We start from the raw sequence: 25,768 nt of genomic DNA, 5'->3' as shown, positions 1-25,768 counted from the left end.
AACCAAAGTGGGGACTAACTACAGAATAAAAACGGATACATTACATAAAACAACTTAATCCAACACTTAAAAATACCAAGCCGATTTAGCCAAAGCCTCAACGCACAAAGTGACGTCACATTTGAAATTCTAAAAAAACACCCAAAGTGACGTCACATTTGAATTTGTAAAAATATTTCCAAAAATAAGATAGGATTAGGATTGATTCAAGATTAGATTCGTAATACTGACATTACATTTATTAATAACAATAATAATTACAATACTTATTAATATCAAATTGTGGTAGTAATTAGATAATTAATTGTATTATCTAGCTATGTCGGTGTTTCTTCTGAATAAAACTGTAAAAATAAGAGCTCCACATTGACGTATACTGTTTGTTCCATTTGAATAAATTTCATGTCACCTAATTTAGATGTCAGATGATTTTTTTTTGGCCTGGACACAATAGTATAGATAATGTACATGTAATAGAAGAGGGGCGGATGATACCAAAGGGATATTCAAATGTAAAATACGATGACAAACTGACACCGAAATGGCAAACGAAACATACAGTATATAAATTCCAAAAAGAAATCTAAAACCGGGCAACACGAACCCCACCAAAAAAGCGGATGTGTTCTCATGAGTCCAGGAAGAAGAGTCCGATCCCCATGTGACACCTGTTGTGTAGCTCCCTGTAATAAAATATAATCACTCTGGCCTTTATACGCTTCATTTAATGTTTACCCATCGTACCTCCGTGTTCACATTTCAAATAATAATTGATAACGTGTTATTTCTTTTTTTTCTTTTCTATAAATAATTTGAGGAAAGTTTTTTGCATCATCATTTTTTGACAAATTTACATGTAATAAGAACATATGCGCTCCAAACATAAAATTTTAATAATCCTATTTGGCCTTATGTTTTAAAATCACTGCATTTTATTCAATGCATAGTTAAAACAGTATTCAGTGGTTGTCGTTTGTTTCTATGTTACATATTTGTTTTTCGTTCATTCTTTTGTACATAAATTTGGCCGTTAGTTTTCTCGTTTGAATCGTTTTATTTTTTTCATTTCGGGGTCTTTTGTAGCTGACTATGCGGTATGGGCTTTGCTCATTGTTGAAGGCTGTACCTTTAGTTGTTAATTTCTGTGTCATTTGGTCTCTTGCAGAGAGTTGTCTCAGTGGCAATCGTACCACATCTTTTTTTATAATTAGAGATAGGTTTGGTTATTTTCCTGAGAAAATATAACCATTACTTTGACTTGTATGCATAGTTTTGAAGCATAATTGCTGGTATTATTTACAGATACTTGCAATGAAGAAAGCTTGATAACTTTAAACATAAACATACAAATCTCACATTTAATGTTTAGATGAATTGACTTGGTAAGCGGTTTTTCCATATCTGGATTTTGTGCTTCGCATGTATAAATAGATTGATGATCAGTTTTATTGGGAACAAAGGTATAGACAAGTCTGTTTGATCCTCCATGCCTTATAATAGATCCATTCTTTCTCCATTTAAGTACTTCAGGTGGTTTCCCTCTTTTAACCAAGCAAACAAGATTCAGTTGACAATTTTCTTTTCCGTTTACAGTATCATCACGAGTTACGTTTAGAATTTCTAATTTTGATGGACGCACTGAAATATGAAATATATTATCACGAAGAAGGTGTTTCGACCAACTTGTAAACATAGTTTTAATTGAGTGCCCAACGAATAGCCTGATTTCGTTTTACTATTCAAATTGATGTATAATCAATACAAAAAATGGAGGACCTTATTAGTCAATTATAAATGTCTATTTGAAAAAAAGTAGTTTCCTTATTTGTTGTGAATGTAATAATTAATTAAACTATGTAACAATACAATATTATCTTATAATACATCATAATTATTTGAATTGAATACAAATTGAATCAGCTATTAACTTCGGAATGTTATTTTTTATTATGCAGAGCTCAACTCTATGGTGTTAAATTCGACGTTTCAGAATCTAAAGGCTCATGAGTAATTTAAAAAAAAAAACAAATACGTCATGTCATATGTTCAATTTGAATTAACAGTACGTTTTACAACGTTTTGGTGTACGCGTTTGAAAATATTACCCAGAACTAATTAAACTCTGAAAATGGTTATTGATGTGAAATGAGAAAATACTTATTTAATATCACAACACAATTGTTACTTAAATTTTATGTTTAAAACTATACATTGCTATACTTTTAGATTTAGAATGTCGATGACAGATATATATATATCGCTGCAAATGCTGTAAATGCTGCCTACAGATGCATCACTTATCAACATTTTACATTCAGGCAACCGAAAATAATTATAGGATATTTTGCAATGTGAACTGCAAAAGTATGAATGTTATTTACATTCTAGAATGTTCAGTTTGTGGCCTAATATGTTGGTGAGTCAAATCAGCCTTTCCACAAAGGCCTCAATGGCCATAGGAGTGATATCTCTAAGAAGCCACTTCTCCCAGTTAGTCAGCATTTCAGACAATCGGGTCATAAACTTGATGACTTTAACCGCATGGAAATCCTAGTGTTTGAACAGAACATTCACTGGAGTGATGCCCAGAGATAGGTTCGGGAAAGCTTTTGGATAAAGGAACTAAATGTACATCATCCAAACGTCATCAATAAAAAAATACTAGCACTTTTATTTTCACTCATTTTGGGATGTATATACATGTATACACAGTCACGTCTATTGAGTATCGAGACGTTTTTTATATTATGATGTTCAAGATTTGGGATTAAATCAATAGACAAAAACTTACCTGTATTATTGAGCTATTTTTAACATACAATTAGTATTGTTAAATTTATTGACACTGACGAATGCTATTTGTTAAGTCGAAATATTTGTCATCACGATTTTATAGCATCATCTTCGTATATTACCATCTTATATTAGTACCGTTGTGCAAATCTTTAGACTTACATATATATATATATATATATATATATATATATACAAGTCTAAATTGAAACAATTTATATATATATCTAAATGCCTAAGAATGTAACTTTAACACAATATTTCGCTTAACAAATTAGCTTCATCAGGCGCTTGCAGAAAGGTTTGCTGCTTAATGTACATGTCTTTAATATATTTTTGCAGCTTATTGTACAATGCGATTCTTAAATCAAAACAAATAATTGTGTTAGTTAATTAGTATGAAGTTCAGGATTTATAATACTAACACAATTATTTGTTTTGATTTAAGAATCGCAATGTACAATAAGCTGCAAAAATTTCTTTACAACCTCCGATTTTTTTTATCCTAGATAGCTGCACGCGCCTGATGAAGCTAATTTGTTTAGCGAGTTATTGCGTGAATATATAAAATATAACAACTATTTTTATAACACTCATTAGTGTGTTTAAGTTACATTCTTAGGCATTTATATAATTCTGCATTATTTACAAACGGATCAACGCTTAGATAGATTGCATGTTGATTGTTGCTATTTTTAGACACCATACATATATATAATATCTATATACACTGTATATGTTTGGAGGAAATGTAAAAAAAAAAATGAAAATATAAGCATTGAAAACTGTTTAGACAAAATCGAAGTGAAATCAAGAGACGAATCGCATTTTTTCCATACAAAATGTGATTCCTCACTTGCTCATAATGCATTCATTTCACATAAATAATTGAAAAAACCGCTTTTAGTTCTATAATCTTACATGTTCCATGTAAATATTTGCATGTTCTCCTAGTCGTCACTGTCAAATAGTAATTAGAACAAGCAATTCCAAAAATCAACCAGCTAAACGTAGGATAAGTATTTACAAATCAAGGTGTTTTCTAAATAGATGCATGCTATACTGTATCAAATGTCTTTCGATGCATCCATTCTACGAGTTTTACACTATGGAATATCGGGTATGCGACTCTGGGAAGATGATATCAATTTAGAGTAGAAGACACAATTACAAAATGATAAACATTGTACTCATTAATAATAACAAAATACTTGATTTATTTTTATACCTGATAGTAAATATCTACTTACATTTATGTTGAAGAAGATATCGTTTTTGTTTTATGAAGCAAAATGCATTTAGTTCACATATGTATAAACCTTCGTCCGAGGTAGACAAGTTTGTTATTTGAAGACCAAAGTCGTCACCAACTACATTTAGTCTTTTGAAAAGTTTCTTGGAGAGCGTATTTGCTAGTATACCCCTTTGCATGTAAATGGATACATTCAATACTTTAAGGTTGCCGTAGATATCAGTTATCGGAACTGGCGATATCCCATTTCCCATATGTGTCACTACAGGTCCATTCCAGAACGAAACTTTGCAATTACATGAAAGAGTTAATGCTTCACCGGTTGAAAAATATATCAAATTATAGTCCACCGTCTTTATAGCTGAAAAACAACATGCACATCATGATTTGTTGAAGAACTTATTACATGAATGTTTTATATTTCTATTAAACAAACCACCCGACACCATCTCCGTTCGTCCTCGCTTTTGGAAATTAATGAGCTGATTCGGGTCATTGAAATATTTGACATTGATTGTAAGGTTTTTTACGTGTATATCGATTATTTGTCGGCGGAAATATAAGCAATTTATTTTCATGACATGGGATTGCTCTGTTGTGTACCATACTCAAGGGAAGCAGCTTTGTAGCGTTGTAAATTTAGCAATGAATTTAATAGAATTTGTATCCATTAATGAAAAACTCCAGTATGCATATATAATTTTGAAACAGGTAGTAATATTGCTTTCAGATTTTTTAAACAGGCTTATAATTCGTTATCAAAATTATGTAGAATGGCGATTGCTATAATCGATTAATTGATTGATGTTTGATAAACGTTCCGGTTTCTACAAAAGGCCACAACCCGAAGAACAGCTACTATCGGCAGGTTTAATATGAAGATGGTTATGTTGCCAATTTCAGTTTATTTATTGACTTAACTTACACTAGTAAACCAATTTTAATCTGAAAATGTCATTTTGATCTTACATGTAACATCTCTTAAAGGACTAAATAATACATTTTCAGCTTTTAAGTAAACTTTCAGACTTATTCACTGCGATAAGGTCAGAACTATTCAGACATTTCGCTTGCAATTAATTAAGACCTGTACAGTCTGTGTTCAAAATATTCAGCAGTTGCTATTAAGAAGATCCTTTACAGATCAACATTCTACTTAAATTTTCTGAAAAGCTACTGAACAGTACTGAATTGATTGCAACCAATGTTTAAAGTCTTGTAATGAAATACTATCGTTCGGAAGTCAAGTACTACTAAAAATAACCCCTGGTTTTCTGGAATTCTTAAATAAATATATTATGGAGCGCATTAATCCTTAATTTTTAATCCAACTTATGGACAAGAACATTTTGGCTCAAAATGGTCTACATACATTTCTCTTTCACAAAAAAGTTCATTTTGCAAATTTGTTTGTTAGTTTAAGTAAACAATGACATCAAAAGCAGTATTTTTCCAGGGAAGGGCTACTTTTACATACGTTCTAAATTGAAGTGGGTGAATTGGTGGTCCTGATACCTCAACCTGAAATAACATTTTATTGTTCAGACATTTCAGATGATGTTAAGAACAACAAGATCGTTGGAGACATTTATCAAGTACTATTTTCTTTTACTACCACACGGTTGATACTATTGATGATTGCATGTTAGTCCCCAAGGATATCATATGCTCAGTAGTCGGTGTTTAGGTACTACTTTGACTTAAAACTAAAATATCTAAAATTAATCTACATTTCTCGTTGATAAATTAATATCCCATAGACAAAGTAAACCCCGCCACATTCTGTATTTGCCTGTCCCGTCATGAGCCTGTAATTCAATAGTTGTCGTTTGTTGCTGTGTAACATATTTGTTTTTCATTCATTATTTTGTACATAAATTAGGCCGTTAGTTTTCTCGTTTTACATTTGTCTTTTCGTGGTCTTTTATAGCTGACTATGCGGTATGGGCTTTGCTCATTGTTGAAAGCCGTACGGTGACCTATAGTTGTTAATTTCTGTGTCATTTGGTCTCTTGTGGAGAGTTGTCTCATTGGCAATCATACCACATCTTCTTTTTATACTTAGATGAATAAAACTATTCTTTTTATGTCATATGGCTCCTAGCCATCCCTGCTTTCAGTTTTTTTGGATTTGAGCATCGCTTCTAATGCACGCAATTTATTAAGAGTTATTTTTTCCATAATAGTACAGTACTGAAAGCACTCACAAACTGTCCTGTACTGATTGATTTCAAAATGCATGCAGCAAGTAAGAAAATGTACGTATTATCGCTTAGCTAAAACTGACAATTCATCGGACAAAAATTGCAATAGGTTTGAAGCCCTAAATTTAGGATATGCATATGCTGAATACACCTGACCATTAGTTTAGATCTTCCATATGTCACCCTTTATGTTTATGTGTAGTTGTAACCTTTTTTGTCATTAAACAAAATACAAGAAATTGCATCTAGATTTATTTTCCCGAATACTATTATACGCGTTTTTGATATGCAGCCGACATATTTCGATTTTTTCACTTTTCTGATGTTTTCATATTCGAATAGATCCAAGTTTCCAATGTTCGCAAAACTTTAAATTTAAATTTGTCTCTACTAGTCTAAATGGCGGAAATGGATGGCCTTGGAAAACAAGTTGGGTTACAGTATGATGCATTTCTGAAAAAGTATTATTAACTGTATTTGTAAACAAACTTGGAATATATTTTCTGAAACAGAGTCTTTTAAAGTAGATTAACTGTATACTGTCATTTTGAATTGTAAAAAGCAGTACAGATTCGGTCTAGTTTTTTGCTAAATTCTACAAATTTTGAGACAGATTGGCAATTAATTTGTAAAACTGGTTATTTGAATGAATGAAAATAAGTGATTTATTGCATTATTAACACATTTCTAACAAATACGAAATATTTGTTAATGTTCGAATCATTTATTAAACATGGCCATCGAGGGGAAATAACTGTTATAGTAAAATTCGTTAAAAGAAAAGTTAAAGAAATTGCCATGTTTTACTTGTAGCAAGAAAACAATTTCGGTGACATCATTTTTGCATTTTATTTTCCTAAAGCATATTATAAAACCTATCTTTTCATATTTTATTTCAAAATTCTATCTCATAAATTTTTTTTTATTCACAAAAAAAGTGTTTATTTAGGGATATTCTATGCAAAACTGGGCAGTTTTGCCAGATGTTTAGCTTACAAAATAGCACGGTTACTCATACTTTTTATTATATTTGTGGAAAAAGCATGGTAAAATCTACATTTTGGCGGAGTATATGAAAATTCTATCTGAGGAATATATACCGATGATCAACCTTAAAGATTTTTTAATTAGTAGAAAATATCTGACACATAACTGTTAACTTAAATTCATCATGTTCAAGAATTTATTAATGGCATGTTCAAATGAAGCTAGTTGGTGACATAGATATAACACATTTTCTATGATGTTGTCATGAATGTAGAACTTTATTCAGAAATACTATGTGATATCATAAAGCATTGCAATTATTTTCAGCAAATCAAAATTAAGGATTCTTATGAAACAAACACGTAATGTTTATTGACAATGAACTTATCATAGATACCCGGATTGAAATTGTATACGCCAGATGCGCGTTTCGTCTACTAAACATGCTAAAGTTCATCAGTGACGCTCGAATTATAAAAAGTTAAAAAGGCCAAATGAAGTACGAAGTTGAAGAGCATTAATGACCCACAATTCCAAATGTTTTGCCAAATACAGCTAAACTAATCTATTCCTGAGGTAAAAAAGCCTCAATATTTCGACAATTCAAAGTTTTGTAAACAAATAATTTATAATTATGACCATATCAATGATAATTCATGTCAACACAACAGTGCTGATAATTGCGTTTCATTTAGGAATTCACCATATTCAACCTTTAGGAATTCACCATATCAGAACTAAATTATACTCCATTCCATTATCTAAACTTTATTTACTATTTCAAGAGGCTCAAAATACCGCTGTTATTGATTCTAATTCTGTTTTCTATCGATTAGTTACAGTTATCATGGACATTACTTACCATAGACTATTTAAACCCGTAACAACTACATCAAAAAATGAGGAAAAACGTAATTTTTTTAAAGAAGAATTCGCCATTCAATATTCAATATTAGCACTATTTTCCACCAGAAATCTGTACAAAAAACTATACCTGAAATTACACCAAGTCTATTGCATCCAAGATTTTCAACCACAAGAGGGTTTTAGAGGCCTTTAACCTCAAAGATGTGAAATCCAAACCTCCGGATTGATCATGTGCATCGTCAAAATACAGTTATAGTCCAGTTGGTCATGTTATTACTGGCGACCTTGGCATCGTTGCCAATGAACAACTAAGAGAGTTGTTAGCCAAGGGACCAAAATATAGAATTCCCCAGACCATCAACTGGAAAAAGAACTTCAAATTACTGATGAATGCAGTTGAGGACTATGCTAGAAAATGGGTAAAACGAGAACCAGACGAACCAGAACTGGACACTTTGTCTGAATGGATCAAAGCTTTTCGATCATGCATTCAGAAGCGCATTCAGAAACTACGATGTACTATGAGCGCAAGGGTTTCTAACCCATTCAGGAACCCGAAAGTTGTGGATGCTTTATCCTCTTTGCATGACACATTTGTCGTTGTTCCAGCAGATAAAGCTTCCAATAATATTGTCTTCGAATGTAAAAACCATTTTTGCAATGTCTCACAAAAGAGCTTGGAATACACAGCACAACTGGTAATCCTACATATATTATTTAACATCATTTACAAAGAATGAAATTTTGCAAAATCACAAATCTGTCCATCGTTCTTTTGGTATTAACATCAAAGAAAACGAAGAAAATCTACCGTCATTATACTGGATACCAAAACTTCATAAAACTCCGTATAAAGAACGATAAATAGCTGGATCATCAAGATGTTCGACTAAACACCTTTCTAAAGTGCTGACTACTATTCTTTCTACAGTAAAAGATGGCTTTCAAATATATTGTGATGTGATATATTCAACCAGAAGTGTTAATCAGATGTGGATTCTCAAAAATTCTAAGGATCTACTGCTAAATCTTAGATCACAATCCCTGCAATTTTGTAGCAACATTAAGACCTTTGATTTTCTACGCTTTACACTACAATTCCCGAGCTCAATTGAAAGATCGACTTCACCATCTCATTAAACAGCTTTTTCTATAAAAATGGGAATCGTAGATACAAATTTCTTGTTTTGGGTTCTAATAATTCTTATTTTGTGATAAGAACCACACTGATTCTACCAGAAAATATACTGAAGATGATATTATCAAAATACTGGACTTTTTTATCGACAGTATATTTGTTGAGTTTTGAGGATTGATATTTTTACAGACAGTCGGTATTCCGATGAATACTAATTGTGCACACCTACTGGCCATTTTTTGTTGTACTCGTATGAGGCAGAATTCATTCAGAACCTTCTTTAAGACAAAAAGAAAAAGCACCTTGCGAAATTCATTAATTTTACTATCAGATATACAGTCCGCCAAAAGTTAAGCACCACCTAAATATAACTGTCAATATTTTTTTAACTATTGCGAAAAAAATATTTATATTTGGTGTTATGGATTGCCTATAGCATACACTAAGAAAATTCATTACAACCAAAAAAAATAAACTCCGATATACCCGCCAAGCAACCTTTTATTAAAGGTCATCTGCACTGTTACAAATACACTGTTTCGATGCCTTTAAATCATCTTCCTACTGTCAAGCGTACAGGTGAAATTTGACCTTCACCAAGTCACTGTGAAATATGGCAAGCGGTAAGTTATCTGTGACTGAACGTTGACAAGCAATCGACATGTCAAATGCCGATAGGAGCACTAGGAGCATTGGTAACCATTTCAATGTTAATCGCACCAACATTGTCAGATTTTAACAACATCATATTGACACAGGAACTGTAAATGATAGACCAAGGTCCGAAAGACCCCATTTTGAGAATCCCCAACTTGCGTTGAAGACCCTCGTACATGGACGACAACGCTAGACCACACAGGACAAGGATTGTAACCGATTACAAAGATCAAGAAGCCATTGACACTTTCTTTTGGCCTTCCATGTCTCCAGACCTGAACCCTATCGAACATGTCTGGGATGCCATTGGCAGAAATCTCAATTGCAGAGATCCACCTTTGCAAAATCTTGGCGATTTAAGAGGGCAATTGTTGATGAATGGAATAAATTTGCTCAACTAAAGTTCAGAAGGCTTGTACAGAGTATGAGACGCCGTGTTATGGAACTGTACCGGATGAGAGATGGTTACACATCCTATTGACTTAAATATTGACATTAAATTTGCCGAACATACCAAAGATTATTTGTAGAGAATTTTAATGATTTTGGGTGATTAATTGTTGTAAAAAAATAAAATCAAAGTAAAACTTAAATTCCGTTTCTGATTTGTGTAATTTTCACTATTTCTATGAACGCAAAATTCAAATGCATAGAACCTGCATCAGTGACCAAACTTAAGTTGATGGTTTGTTTATGGCATATGTTAGCACAATTGCTACATGAATATTTTCTCTTTTTCGAGGATTAACTGGTTTTTTTAAATGAAAAAAAAATTCGATGCAACAAAGATAGATGGTGCTTAACTTTTGGCGGACTGTATATATTGATGATGTCCTATCACCAAATAACCCATATTTCAGCCAGTACTTACATCTCATATATCCCAGTGAACTTGACATTAAGTATACTACTGATACTAGAAGGACTGCTTCATACGTTGATCTTTTCCTCAATATTGACACAGATTGACGACTTCACACTAAAATCTATGACAAACGGGACGATTTTAACTTCCCAATTATCAATTTCCTATTCCTCAGCAGTAACATACCCTCAGCCCCATCGTATGGTGTTTACATATCTCAAATGATACGTTATGCTCGTGCATGTTCACACTATACAGACTTCATATACAGAAGTGTGATCCTTACGCACAAACTGATACAACAGAGTTATGAGGAGGAAAGATTAAAAATGACACTCCGTAAATTTTATGGACACCATCACGAATTGTTTGATCTATACGACGTGTCTGTGTCTAAACTTACCAACGACTTTTTTAACACGTCTTAGATTGTGGTTTACCATATACGTCGTCTTGTCTTTTAAGTACCAAATGTGACCTATTCACGAATATAACTGTTTTGCTGAGTGTGAATCCGCATTGCTTTTAGACGTGTCCCGGTATTTGTACATCCAAAATTCATATATCTAGTTATGATGTTTTATTTGTAATTCTTATTGGATATTGTTTTATGCATCGTTTGTGGTTTTAATTTTATTTTTATTTTCTATATGTATGTAAAGTTAAGATAATTAATCACCTAGTTCATTTGTATGATCTTTAGTTTAAAGCAACTATATGCGAAGGATTTTATTTGTTTTTGCACAGTTTGATTTAGAAGATAAACCGACTTGGTTAGAAAATACAATTAATTACACCATTACTAATACAATTCTATATTTATATTCTTGTAATTGTTAGAAAATACATCAAATAATACCATTACAAACTTAATCCCGATTTTATTTTAAATTTTTAGAAATTTACCTATGACATCACATTTTGTGGCGTTGGTACATTCGTGTGACGCAGAGTTCATAATTCTATTATGATGTATTTGTGTACTGTCGTTAATTAATTTTTGGTGTTCGTTGTTATTCTGTAGTTTACCTGTCGAAGTGTACTATTATATTATTTATTTATGTATTTCTCTGTCCTGAGTGTTCTTGCATTTATTTGTACTGTATTCCTGTAGCGTAATGTTGTCATTTTATTGGTATTTTTAACATTGCCATATTAGCGGGAGGTTTGGCTAGCCATTAAACCAGGTTCAACTCATCATTTCTTCTTAAAATGTCCTGTACCAAGTCAGGAATATGGCAGTTGTTATCAAATAGTTCGTTTCTATGTATGTTGCATTGGCGTCTGTTTCTGTTGCACTTCAGTGTTTCTGTTGTTCCGTTGGTTTTCTCTTAAAGTTGAAGTGTTTCCCTCGGTTTTAGTTTGTAACCCGGTTTTGTTTTCTCTCAATCGATTTATGACTTTTGAACAGCGGTATACTACTGTTGCCTTTATTCATCCATAACTGAAATATATTCATTGACATTGACCCAAACAATATGGACAAGTGGTTCTGTAAAGTATAGAAAGGAGCAATGTCATGAAAAAAGCAAAAAAATAAGATTGATTTCCAGACTTACAAAAAAAATTTGGTTCAACAAAATGATAAAATTATTGTCTTTAACGTCGATTATTAATAATTGTATATCAGTGATTTAAGGGTTTGATATTGTCACTTTCACGTCGTATTTTCAGTCAATTGGAAAACTCGACGAAAGAGTTATATTAACAAGAAGGTGTAAAATTTCCAAAAATATTATATCGAGTCAGCAGGTTTACCGGTTTATTAATCTCCAGAATCAAGTGTTGGATTTTTGTTTTACATCCTTGGCTTTCATATTTTTGGTTATGAACATTCCTGATGAATTTTAATCCAGAAAAGTGCTTTGAACGCATACAATTTATAAAGTTATATTTTTATTTTTGTGTACTACAAGATATTTACTTTCGTCTATTCAATAATCAGAACTGTCTGTAGAGTTGTAGAATGTAAGAATAGTGTGATAATGTTTCGTATTAAGATACAATATATATTTATAGTCAGGCATTTTAAAACTTTATTGTTTAAAAGACAAGTTGATATATTTTGTGGTTTTCCTTTGTTTATAAACGTTTGACCGTTGGAAATCATTGTCTGTTTCCTTAGAGTATTTTTCCACCATAATTAATGTTTGCACTTTGGTGCACTTCATTCGCATAAAAATTGTTTTAGTTTTTTTCCATTGAAAAAAAGCCTGTTCTGTGAACTCAAATGAATGCCCAAAAGTAGCATTTTTGAAGGGGGTTGACTTATCATAGTTCCAGTTTTGTTTGGTCTTGTGATAAACATGTTTGTCTCCACCTCCATTATTTGCAACGAATCGAATGTCGTGTATGGTTTTTCATAACCATCCTAAAATTTTCACCGAAACAACGAAAAAAGACAGGATTGTAATAATGTAAATACGATTAGAGGAGTCTACTTCACTCGTCGAATATCTTATTTAAAAAAATCCGTCGTACGTTTTAATGGGTTTATGTTGTCCATTTTATTCCTTGTCGTCATGGTAATATTCAATTTTCGTTCTTGTTGGTGTAGCTAGCGTTTTTTTTTTATTCTGGTTTGATTTTTTCACTTACACATACAGGTCAGAAATGCACCACATCTACAAACAATGACCTACAAGATAAAAAGATATTCCATTTCTTTAACATTTTTTTTTAAATAAATGCACTAAGTGAACCTTAAAATATAGTCAATCTGACATATCCTGAATGATAAAGTTAAGATATTACCTCTGTTTTGATAATTCAATAATATAGTTGATTCTGCAACTAAAAATATAATATGTAACTTTGAGTTACATACAAAATATTTTCAGGAAATGAACTCGTATTTTGGTGACAATGATTGTATTGTTTATTTTCAATAATAAAGTGTAGTCTCTTCAACTTTGTATCTTATTGGCCTTTTTAACTTAATTGATTCGAGCGTCAACGATGAGTCTTTTCTAGACGAAACGCGCACCTGGTGTAAAAATGGTTAGCCGGTATTTTTGATGCATTTATTAATAATGTATCAACAATCTGAACATTTTTGCACTATCCTCAATAAATAAATATAACTATCATCGCAGTAAAAACTGCAAAAGTATCAGCATTTAATCAAATTGAACATGTTATAAAAAATACACACGAAAAATAATATTTCACGATTGGTGTTTAATTCTATCAATAAAAAAGATAAAGGTTTAAGGATTTGGTGACCCCAAAAAAATGTCAGATGTCAAACCAGGTTCAAATTCTTTGTGATCAAGAAATATTTACAAAACAGTAAATAGCAAAAATACCGAACTCCAAGGAAAATTCAAAACGGAAATTCCTTAATCAAAAGGCAAAATCAAAAGCTCAAACACATCAAACGAATGAAACACAAATGTCATAGTCCTGACTTGGTACAGTCATTACTGGATTAACCAAAAAAAAAAAATACAAACAACTGAAGCTTCGAAAATGAACATAAACAATATCTAAAGGTCTACATTTTATACTTTAAAAAAAAATTGTCAAAACGTTTAGTAGTACCTCACATTGCCATTTATTTTTTGATCAGGTTCATGTTGCTGAGTTTTATATTTTCGATGTCATGAATTATGGACGGTTGTTTATTAGTTCTATTAATATTTTGAAGTTGTCATGTATGCTATTACTAAAATGATTACGATGTGTGGCATGGGTCAACTATCAACATGTATCGACTAGTGTCAAAAACGTTGATGTAAGAAAATGTAAGTCATACAAGTTACCCATTTTTATTAGAACATATACTTAACAAATCATTGTAGGCCATATGTTTACAAAATTCGTTGAAAATACTACCCTTGGAAAATTACAGTGTGCGTGAACATTGTGAAGTTGTCTAAATTTCTTGGGAAATCACTGTATACTAGTAATAAAACGTTTTAAACAGTTGAGTCATGAGAACGTTTGATCCTGTCTGCCTTTGACAAACAAAATCACGCAATAAGTAACTTTTCATTCTCAGGTAATACTATATAATAAATAGAAATGTATTCAAATTAGGTAAATTAATATATTCATTCCAGGTAACTACATTTGTAAATACTGTTACATTTCATTGTTTAAATTGAAAATCGTGATACACATCTTGTAATCGCTTCATATACATGTTTAACATTGCATAGTCATTAGTTTTACATATATCGGAACTTTCAATAATCAAAGTATATCAAAGTAATGGGAAGCTACCAATACATGGTTGTCAATTATATATTGTTCATTACATATATTGTTTAAACAGAGCTTATTTACGAAGTCTACCTTTCTATATAATAAGTACTATTATAATAATAACAAGAACCCAAATGATAAAAAATACTCAACACATAAATACATGCACGAACAAACTGTGTACACGTCCGTCAATGAGGTAAACTACTTTTTAAGTTTCTAGTGGTATAGAATAATTGCAGATTGCATCAGTTAAAGCGACTTCTATATGATTACCATGGTATATAAACAGAAATAGGTAGCAAGGGTGTCAACTCGTGTTTTTTTATGTGACTTGGAAGGCATACGTGTATCGTAAGATTGACGTATTACTTGTCAAATAAGACATCAATTACACCAAAACAGACAGCAAACAAGTACGTCTTCAAGAATACAAACAATAATTAAATTTAAAAAGAATTGTTATCCTTCAGATGTGGAGTCTTTAAATAATTCCATAGTACAAAACAAGCAAAAATTTGCATAAAATGGTCTAACATAACCATTATCATAAAATATGACAAACATTCGAAAGTGTAAAATGGTAAATACATTCACTATGAGTACATATTCGTGTTTACCTTGTATATGCAGCAATTATTTCGTGGATATATAAAGCAATGGATGTGTAGCTAGAAAACCCATTTTGAAATAAAACAGCAGTTTGATATGAACAATTCTTAAAAGGCGGAGCTCTAAATTATAAAGTCATGTTAAAACTTACAGTAAATTTTCAGACTCATTCACTGCGGTTAAATCAAGTCTGTTTTGACAACTCGCACGTAGTTAATTAATCTTTCCAGATCTTGTATGTACATAAACTAACAACAACATACTTAGTTGGCTGAAAAAAATATTGAGCCAAATATCTCAACAATACAGAATTTACAACAAGAAAAAATATAAAATAATAACTTAAACTCTTAACAAGACAAAAATGTCTATACGATATTGGCTTTTATCATTGTTGAAGGTCGAACGATAGCCTATAATTAACAACCACTTCATTTTGACCCTGGTGGATAGTGGTCTCATTGTCAATCACAACATATCTCCTCATTCTTATATGGACGTTTTTAGGTTCAGCCGTTTTAAATCAAAATGGCAAGCGCTGTTAAAGACTTAAATTGAATCATAAGAATTGATAATTCAAAACATTTTGTTTGAAATGATTTTTTGTAACTTTAAGTAGAATATAACATGATATGTATTTCGAACATAGATTTTGTTTTCGAATTACGTATATCTTATTGGTTTCATTTCATAAGGAATGCGCTTGGAGATGTTAACAAAACGAAGACAGTTAAATATAATTTTGTAGCATGCATCTTTATTCAAAGCGGGCAACATAGATAACAAATTTAATTTCAGGTTTGTAACAGGAATACATTCCAATATATTGGCAACTATATTTGTGTCCACTAAAAGAGAATACATAGATTTTAAAGCATTAACTTCAGACAATCATTTTCAGTCTAAACTAAGTTTGCCTAAAATTTCAAAAGTGCCGACGGTAGAGAGTGTAATATTTTTCGATCTTTAAGATATCTGGTTCCTTCTTCTTTTTTTTTTTTTTTTGCTTATTGTCATTTCGTCACTGTAACCGTGAACATAAAAGCAACAAAACGTATCACATGTGTTAGAAATACAATTATGATTTATTTGCAATTCATTTGAACGAATACTTCCTGGAGACTTTCAACAATGACCTTTATTCGAATAGGGAAACAGGTCGGATTTGTATACTTGAATTTAATGATTTATACCTATTGATTTTGAATTAAAAAAAAATCGTGCCAGACAGTTACAACGGATGAACTCTCAAGCTGAAACGGAAATATCTGGTTTGTTTTGACATGATTTTTAAACTATATTCTGTATTGCGTAACACATTAAACATTATGAAATACATATTTTTTTATAAGGAAAAGACTTTCTACAATGAAGCATATATAACAGATATCAGGTAGAAAAAAATGAAAACAAAACGTTATAAATTTCATGACATAGGCTAACAAAGTAAGACAAAGCGTAAAGCATTAATAATATTTGATAATTAAAACATTTAATATCAAATCGAAACCGTCAAACCATTCGTTCCTTTGGATAATAAAGTCTAACGTTTGATTTTATACGTTTTTATGGACTTCCCAATTTTTGAATTTATCTTGGAGTTTGGTAATACTGTTATATCTATTTATTAAAGCAGAGGCGAAAGATACCAAAAGAACATTCAAACTTATAAGCCGAAATTAAACTGACAACGCCATGACTAAAAAAGAAAAAAACCAAACAAACAACAGTTAAAAAAACATAGAAAACTAAAGACTGAGCAACACAATCCCCACCAACCATTGGGGGTGGTCTCAGGTGCTCCGGAAGGGTACGCAGATCCTGATCCACATGTGGCACCCGTCGTGTTGCTCAAATTAGTACAAACCCGGTAATAAGTCTAATTCGGTAGGTCCCATTCGGGGAAAAGGTGACGGGATTGTAGTTACGACAATTGGAATATATCAACTATCATCTGTGAAACGGATATTCCATAACGAAACCAACTTGTGATTGCGTCCGTAAAATTTACGAAGGGATAATTTCAACTTCAACCCTTGGAACTCTTGGTTTAATAGCTTCCTTGTGAGCAGCAACCCTCTATCAAGAAAATCATGATAGGAAATACAAGCCCTGGAATATCGTATCAACTGGGAGATATATACTCTGTAGGCAGGCGCTGCTGGAATGTTGCTACATAGAATTGGAAAGTTCACAATTGGGAAGCTGAAATTATTAAGCCTTCTTCTGTAATGACAAAACGTCAATATGCTAGATATACTTACTGAAACTGATGTGATGATATCATATTTGTAAGTTTTCTCCTTGACATTTATTTGTTCATCCAGGCAATATAGTTTATAGACATGTTGTAGACATTCCTTTGAGCACCAATTGCGCATTTTTATTAGCAGATTTATGAATCACAGTTAAAGGCCGAACCCAGGAAGATCCGTCTAAATTTCATTTACTTGGCCATTTAACTACACTTACCGTTACCTTGATGATATGTTTGCTTTGTATAATCAAGAATTATCAAAAAGCACTATGGAAATTTATTCAAGAGAACTTACTTTAAATCAATATATCAAACAGCAATGATGTCTTCTCTTTATTTTGATTTTTATGGGAATTTATATTAGCATGATTAGTATATAAAACAAAATCAAAACAAAACAGATGATTTTTCGTTCCTACAGATAATTGTCCTTTTATTCGGACGGTGGTAGTACTTTGTTCCTTCCGTATGGTCTGTATATTTTGTTCGCTATGCCTGTGTCTGTAGTGACGTTTTATATTTAAATGAGCGTAATTTATTTATAACTTGTAAATTATAAAGTCAGGGATTTCGTTTCAGTAACCACAAATTATTATTCAAAGTCTTAATGACTACTAAAAAGTAAAATAACAAAAATGCCGAACTCCAAGGATAAATTCAAAACGGAAAGTCCCTTATCAAATGGCATAATCAAAAGCTCAAAAGAATGGAAAACAACTGTCATATTCCTGACTAGGTACAGGCATTTCCTTGTGTAGAAAATGTTGGGTTAAACCTTGTTTTATAGCTAGCTAAACCTCTCACTTGTATGACAGTCGCCTTAAAATTCCATTATATTGACAACAATGTGTGAACAACAGAAACATACATAATAGGTAAAAATGTCAAAAATCGGGGTACAGCAGTCAACATTGTGTTATAAACTTAATCACTGTAAAAACATATATAGATAGATGCAAAAATGTTGGTAAAAAGTTTAGCGGTACCTTATTACAGAAACACACGAGATATCAAATCCAAAATATTATAATAATGTTGTTTATAAGCCCGTAAATTTAAACACGATCCATATAAACTCATTGATCCTTTAAAAAAAACTTATGTTTAAGGTTTATCTATTTAACATCTCTGAATATTGTCTTTATCGGTACTAACAATGATTTTGTTATTCATGAATTAAAATATACTTAAATATGTATTGATATACACTTATGAACCTATATGGTACTACAGCCTATCGATACTTATAGGTTGCCATTTCACAATTCCTCAGATTCATTAGGTCGTCTTTACACAACATCTGCTGGATTTGTACTGATTGATATTTTATGTAAGAGAAGCATGATGTATCCATTATTTGTAAAAAGTAAAATAACAAAAATACTGAACTCCAAGGAAAATTCAAATCGGAAAGTCCCTTATTAAATGGCAAAATCAAAAGCTCAATCAAATCAAAAGAATGAAAAACAACTGTCATATTTCTGTTTTGGTACAGGCATTTCCTTATGTAGAAATGGTGGATTGAACCTGATTTTATAGCTAGCTAAACCTCTCACTTGTATGACAGTCGCATAAAATTCCATTATATTGACAAAAATGTGTGAACAAAACAAAGAGAAATAACAGGTAAAAATGTTAAAAATAGGGGTACAGCAGTCAACATCGTGTTATAATCTTAATCACTATAAAAACAAACAAATATATCAACAAAGAAAAACAAAATGGCATATAGACAAAGCACATAAGCAAAAATGAAAGACAAGAATACAAAAAATGACCACAGCACAACAACACATTGGCGGGATGCATAGAGACCGAGCCTCGCCAATAATAATGATATTATTTGTAGGGAAATTTTTTTTATTGTTTAAGTGACAAGTTAATGTACTCTACTTGATTATGCTGTTTATAAACGTATGGTCGTTGGAAATCTCTCGTTCGAAAATAATTCATAATTCTGTTTCACATTTTTCTGACAGTCATTTTCATCAATATGTGTTTTTGTCTTATCAGGTGAGGAATCCAGTTCTGTGAATCTGGAGAATGTCCGCAAGCAGTATTCTCTGAAGGTGTTGAATTTTCATAGGTTGAGTTGTTTGTTGTAGAGAGATAAACATGTTTAATTTCTTCTATATCATTTTCAACCCAAGTCGAGTATTGCTTCTCATAACCATCGTCCAAAATGTCCGAACCATTGATGTTATTGTCTGATATTGATGACGAATGTTCATCAGACACATGGGGTATACCTCTATTTTCCACAACTACATGTATTGTATCAGTTGTTGAAAACATCTGGGTGTTTGTTCTTGAAATAAGTAAAGTCATCATGTTTTCCATTTTTTTAACGGAGAAACTACCTTCAGTGGGTCTGAAAGCATAATTTCCTAAAACATTGAAACGTGTATGCCACATTGTTCTTTTCTTGATCATTTATTGATATTAAGAATATATTGCAGGACATTGATTGTGTTTGTACAATTTGGAATCACATAAATCTATACTTAATAAAAAAAACTCCAAATGCTCATATATAAATATATATATATATGTGTGTGTATGTTCTGAAGTTCTAATTTTTTACAGTAAAGACATGGAATACATTCTTGAATAACATTCATAACCATGTAAAAATGTCCAACAGCTCTGTATTATTCATTGTTGGTCCTATCAAAGAAATAACAGGAAATATCCTAAGAATCCCATCATTTTCCTATTCCTATACTGATTTTGTTGTATGTTTGTTAGCCTACTGACAAAGACTAGCAAAAAAGTAAAACAAAAATACCAAAAAAACTGGTACCCAACGAATAATAATAAATCTACAGTAATATGGCCAAAAAAATAATCAACATGTGGTCACAGGACTATTAAACACACGCAATATTCTATATCTTATCTACATGTATTATTTTCTAAACGTTCACATTTATATTTTGACGTTTGTCTCTTTTCGTACCTTGTGATGGTGTCAATATGTTATCAGCTTCAATTATGTCTGCATTATGAGAGCTTTCATCACCAATGAGTTCAGTCGATGGAATATGCGTTGCTGCTATAATTCTTAAATCATTGCATGTATGAAAAACATTACATAGTTTAAGTTTTCACAGTCTATGTTTTTTTAATTGTGTAGTGTGCCTTACATTTTCCAAAGTATTATGATCAGATGAAATGACAGAAACCAATCAATAGTGATACATGAAAAACAATTTTAATAGATTTAATTGCACATGCACAATTAATCTTCAAATGATGTCAGATCAAAGGTTGCATGCTTTCTGGTTGCATGAGGTTTAATTGCTTTTGCGGACGGTTGTTATACTTTTTCTCCTGTCGCCGTTTTCCATTTTTTGCTATTTTGTTTGCTGTTTTTATCGTTTTTTGTATTGTCCCCTCCATATAATCATCCTCTGTCTATTCGCATTTGTGCATTTAGATAAATTTTCTTAGAAAAAAGCTAAACTTTATAACAAATTATCCATAGCATATTATCAAAATATATTTGATATAAGAAAAATAGTAGACCAACCTCTTTCTGTACATCTGTTTCAAGTACCCTCTAATTGAAACATAAGAAGAAAAATTACATTGCATAGTATATATGAACTTTTTACTTAGAAAATAAAAAGAGTTAAATGTCGTAAACATGAGTTTGTATGAATAATTAAAGAAAGTCCTAACTCATTTGACCTTATATCCAAATTCACTAAGCAAAGGAAAGCTCATGAAAAATTTCAACGCTAATCCAGAGCAATTCATGTCGTGTCAAAGAAAGACATGAATTTACTTAAATTATTTTATCAATACTTTCTTAAACTTTGAATTCAAAGTAATTGATTATTTTCTATGATTACAATAATCTTGCACCTATTTGTTAATGTATGACATAACCATTTTGCAAACATGAATGCTTATAATCATCATTCAATAATAAATACCTACTACACGTGTGTAAATGACATGTATCGCTATTTTCTTAAATTGTGTTTTGATCATTTTGATTATAATTGACTAGGCAAATAGTCTACAGTGGTTCTCGTTGTTTCATGTCTGTTATATTTATTTTTCGTAAATTGCTTTGTTATAAAATAGGTCGTTAGTTTTCTCAATTACATGGTTTCACATTTTTCATGTCGCGGTCTTTCATGGTATGGGTTTTTTCTCATTGTTGAAGGTCGTAAGATTGCCTATAATTGCGTTCATCCACTTCATTTAAAATGTGGTAGTTGTCTCATTGGTAATCATAACACATCTTCTTGTTTTGTATATATGGTCTCTTTAGTCGAGGACGTTTTCGAAACCATATATAATCTACAAACCGATTTTAATCGTTTTTGTACATAAATTTGACGACTGTTATGCATTCGTAAGAAACGAAAAGACAAACAGGCTCTGATCGTCACATGAATAATCATTTTTTGGTTTAAGCATTGCTTTGTTAATGTTACATATCGATTGTATGTTGATCCCTTTTATTACTTGTCATCGCAATTTATAAAACAAGCAGTTTGTACTTACTAACATATATTCCCATTCCAGTCACTAGGACTACAATAATTATTAGAAAAGCTATAATGGTAATGATGGTGACTTCTAACGACAGTGTATTTTGTTCTGATGAGTTATTCACTGTAATGCAAAGTATACAATATTTAATCAATCATAAAAAGATTTATTTTCAATTCAAATCACTACATTTACTAAAAATCGGAAGTAAGGTCATACATAAAAATCATAGTCGGTGTTGTCATTTAGTTTCGAAATGACTTGTATACTAAATATGTGTTTAATAGATCATTACATGGCATTGTACATACCGCCAGTTGTATCATTAGTTGACCGAATTCGAGGTATCGGGCTAAAGCCTTCGGCCTGATATGGAGTTTTTGGGTTGATACCAGCTAGGTCCCAAATTAAAATGCTGTTCTATAATCTAGTAATCTAAAGGATGATTCATATAAAAGTTATTGACAATGTTTACGTTTTGCAACACGTCAGGTGTACACTGTATTGCAACTAGGTGTATTTACTTCCCTGTGTGGCTGTCCATTTAGCATTCAATATGGGCAACAGTATTTTATCAATGTTCAAATCCCTTCAGTATATTAAGCCAAATACTGAGGAAAGCGCACAAACTCCAAAACAAGAGAGACCAAGTGCGTCGACACAGTAAGCCACTCCTGATATGCACGAAGTCCCCGCCAGTCGAATCCGCAAACAGTCAATTTGTTACAATCTGAAATAGGACACATTCGGAAAAGATTACAGAATAAACAACTATTTTGGTAGCTAAATATCTAAGACTGATAAAACATGTCGGTAGTTAGTTGAGACACAGATATATCGTATCGGACAACCAAGTCGTGGTGGTGACTTGTGAAGTGTTTTTTTTAGTCGTTCTTCCTCATAATTCTGTTGGAGCAGTTTTTGTGTAAGGAGCATACCCTTGCTAATAAAGTTTGCATTCCATTAAGATGCTCTAGAGTAGCGTATCAAATGAGATCTACCAACGACCATACGATGGAGATGAGCGTTCAACAGTTAGCATAATGTTTGTCTCACCATTTCTTCATTTAATATGAATTAAGCATATAAACTTACTGAAAGGTTTCAAGACGACTACAAAACTGCTTTGTCCATAGCTGTTGCACACAGTGACATTAAATTTACGAGATTCACAAGAATTCGGTCCATTTAACATAAAAGTAATGTCTATACCATTAACTGTCACTATTGCATCGGGAAAACTTTCCTTGATTAGACTATGTTCCATTCTAACTTCCATGTCTTGCTGTCGAACTGACAAACCACCGACTTCTGTTATGTTGTGACATATTATCTCCGACGGACTACACACCCTTACTTTTATTTCAACTGTTGATTTTTTGTTATTATCTTGGATTTGTCTGTTGTCGGCAGCAAATACAGGAGAGCCTATTTGAATAACAACAGAACAAACAATAAGAACATTTAGACAGTTATCTACTAGAAAAAAAACCCGACCGTACTTGCGACATAAAATTAGTTTTTTTTAACTTAATTATCTAAGTATCTAACATACATATATCTCATTTGTTTTGTTACGTTATTTTGTAATTCAGATCTGGTAAACCGAGAAATACCTTTTTAATCAGGTTTCATCGTCCATTTCTAATGCATTATACATGTACGTATGATACGAAGGTAGTTCACTCCTGTGTGTTTAATTTTACTTTTCGTTTGTTTTTTCATATACCGTTCCTTATTTGATTGACCAAATTGGGGGAAAAAAGGAGGCAATTAAACCTTTGCACTTGTCTACTGTTTAACGCCGTAATTGAGTCATTGAATTGACCCTCATTGACTCTTACCTCGCATGATCGTTTCTTCATACTTACTTTTTGATTGTGTTTTTCCACTCACTTTTACTGTTAAGTAATATGGAGGTCTGAATACTCACGTAACTGATGGCTCTGTCTCACGTATATTCATTGACGAATATGAATTGGTCTGTTTAAACTTTTTTAATTCGAGCGTGACTGATAAGTCTTTTGTAGACGAAACGCACGTCTGGCATACAACATGTTAATCCTGGTATCCATGATGAGTCTGATATTTGCAAGACAATTCATTATGAAAAGATATATCTATTTGAAGTACTAATATTAAATGTTTCTTATTATACCTATCGATACAAGGTAATACGATCTACCTAGTTGAAACACATTCCATCATAATCATGAATACCGTTTGAAACATTGCATATGTAAAACCCTGTATCTTGGTAAATGTTCGATACGTTCAGCTCTGGGAGTCGAAGAAATCCATCGTCTGTCCCGCGTTAATATCTTATATGTTCGTTAAACAGGGATTTGTGTTCCCACTTAAAGTAATGATAGTTTCACGGTTCTCCTTGGGCAAGACATAGCATGTCTCTATTGCTGTTATATTCAGTCAAATTTCTGTATCGCATGTTAATGACAGGAGGATGTATAAGTAAAATAAAAGATACTTTTAAATGATCTTGAGGATTCTCTTTGCATGTTTTTCATGAATGAGTAAAATACAGCGAATCAATAATTACTTGTTACCGAGCAAACTTTCTTAATTTTGACAAGACAAAATAAAATTAAAATACAAAGTTTGTTGTTTTGAAATTCTGTCATCAACAGCCACTAATTTCAGAATTTTTTAAAAAATATAAGATATTTTGAAATGAAATTCTTACATGAAATAATGAGCAAAATTTCACTAGATGAATCCCCGACATCGTTCTGGGAACTGCATACGTAGTTGCCAGTGTCATGCCGACTCACATTACTCATACTATAGCACAATGAAGAATTATTAAATGTTGAAACTAGTTCTGTATCCTCCTTATGCCAGGATATTGATGTCGGCTTCGGATTACTCACTGATATGCAACAGATATGTGCAAATTCACCTTCAACCACGGTTAAAGTGCTGCTAACATTTATTTCAACGGATGGCTTGTCTGAAAAGTAATTTTGTATATATGTTACCATGATGGGAAATGAAATGCTAAATACACGTCATGTAAATTACATGAGCTAGTTATTATTACTCTTTAAGTTAAAGTATGTGTTGGGGGAAGGGGTAGAGTACCAAAAGCGTAAACGTCTTCGTATATGTACTCGTCAACAGCCCTTTAATAAAAATGGCGTTATATATTCTAATATGTGGAAAAATCGATCACGTGGCATTATATAAGGTTAACATTATCTATCATGATTTCGTTTATCCAATGTAGTTTAAAACCACATTACTTTTAGATTTCCTTTCAAGTTCATATACTAAATTACCTATATCATATAACGTTGTAAAGATGTGTTTTATGCAGAATGCAGTTCGCCACAAAAGGTATGTAATTCTGTAATAAATGATTTATTGATTTCAAGTAATTTTACGTCCAAATTCATATCTC

General features: G+C 31.8%; 1 protein-coding gene across 1 annotated transcript in view; it reads right to left on the bottom strand.

The window, feature by feature from the left end:
- Positions 1-22,435, bottom strand: part of LOC127717860 (uncharacterized) — a 34,395-nt gene extending 11,960 nt beyond the window's left edge. Inside the window, exon 1 of the mRNA XM_052223720.1 lies at positions 22,363-22,435. Within this exon, the coding sequence (XP_052079680.1) occupies positions 22,363-22,378 (16 nt within the window). The 5' untranslated portion in view covers positions 22,379-22,435. The remainder of the gene's footprint in view (positions 1-22,362) is intronic.
- Positions 22,436-25,768: the final 3,333 nt, after the last annotated feature.

This window comes from Mytilus californianus, unplaced genomic scaffold (assembly GCF_021869535.1).
Source record: "Mytilus californianus isolate M0D057914Y unplaced genomic scaffold, xbMytCali1.0.p SCAF_10, whole genome shotgun sequence".
In the NCBI taxonomy this organism is placed as follows: domain Eukaryota; kingdom Metazoa; phylum Mollusca; class Bivalvia; order Mytilida; family Mytilidae; genus Mytilus; species Mytilus californianus.
Note: the sequence above shows the minus strand (reverse complement) of the source record. Positions and strands in the feature narration are given on the sequence as shown.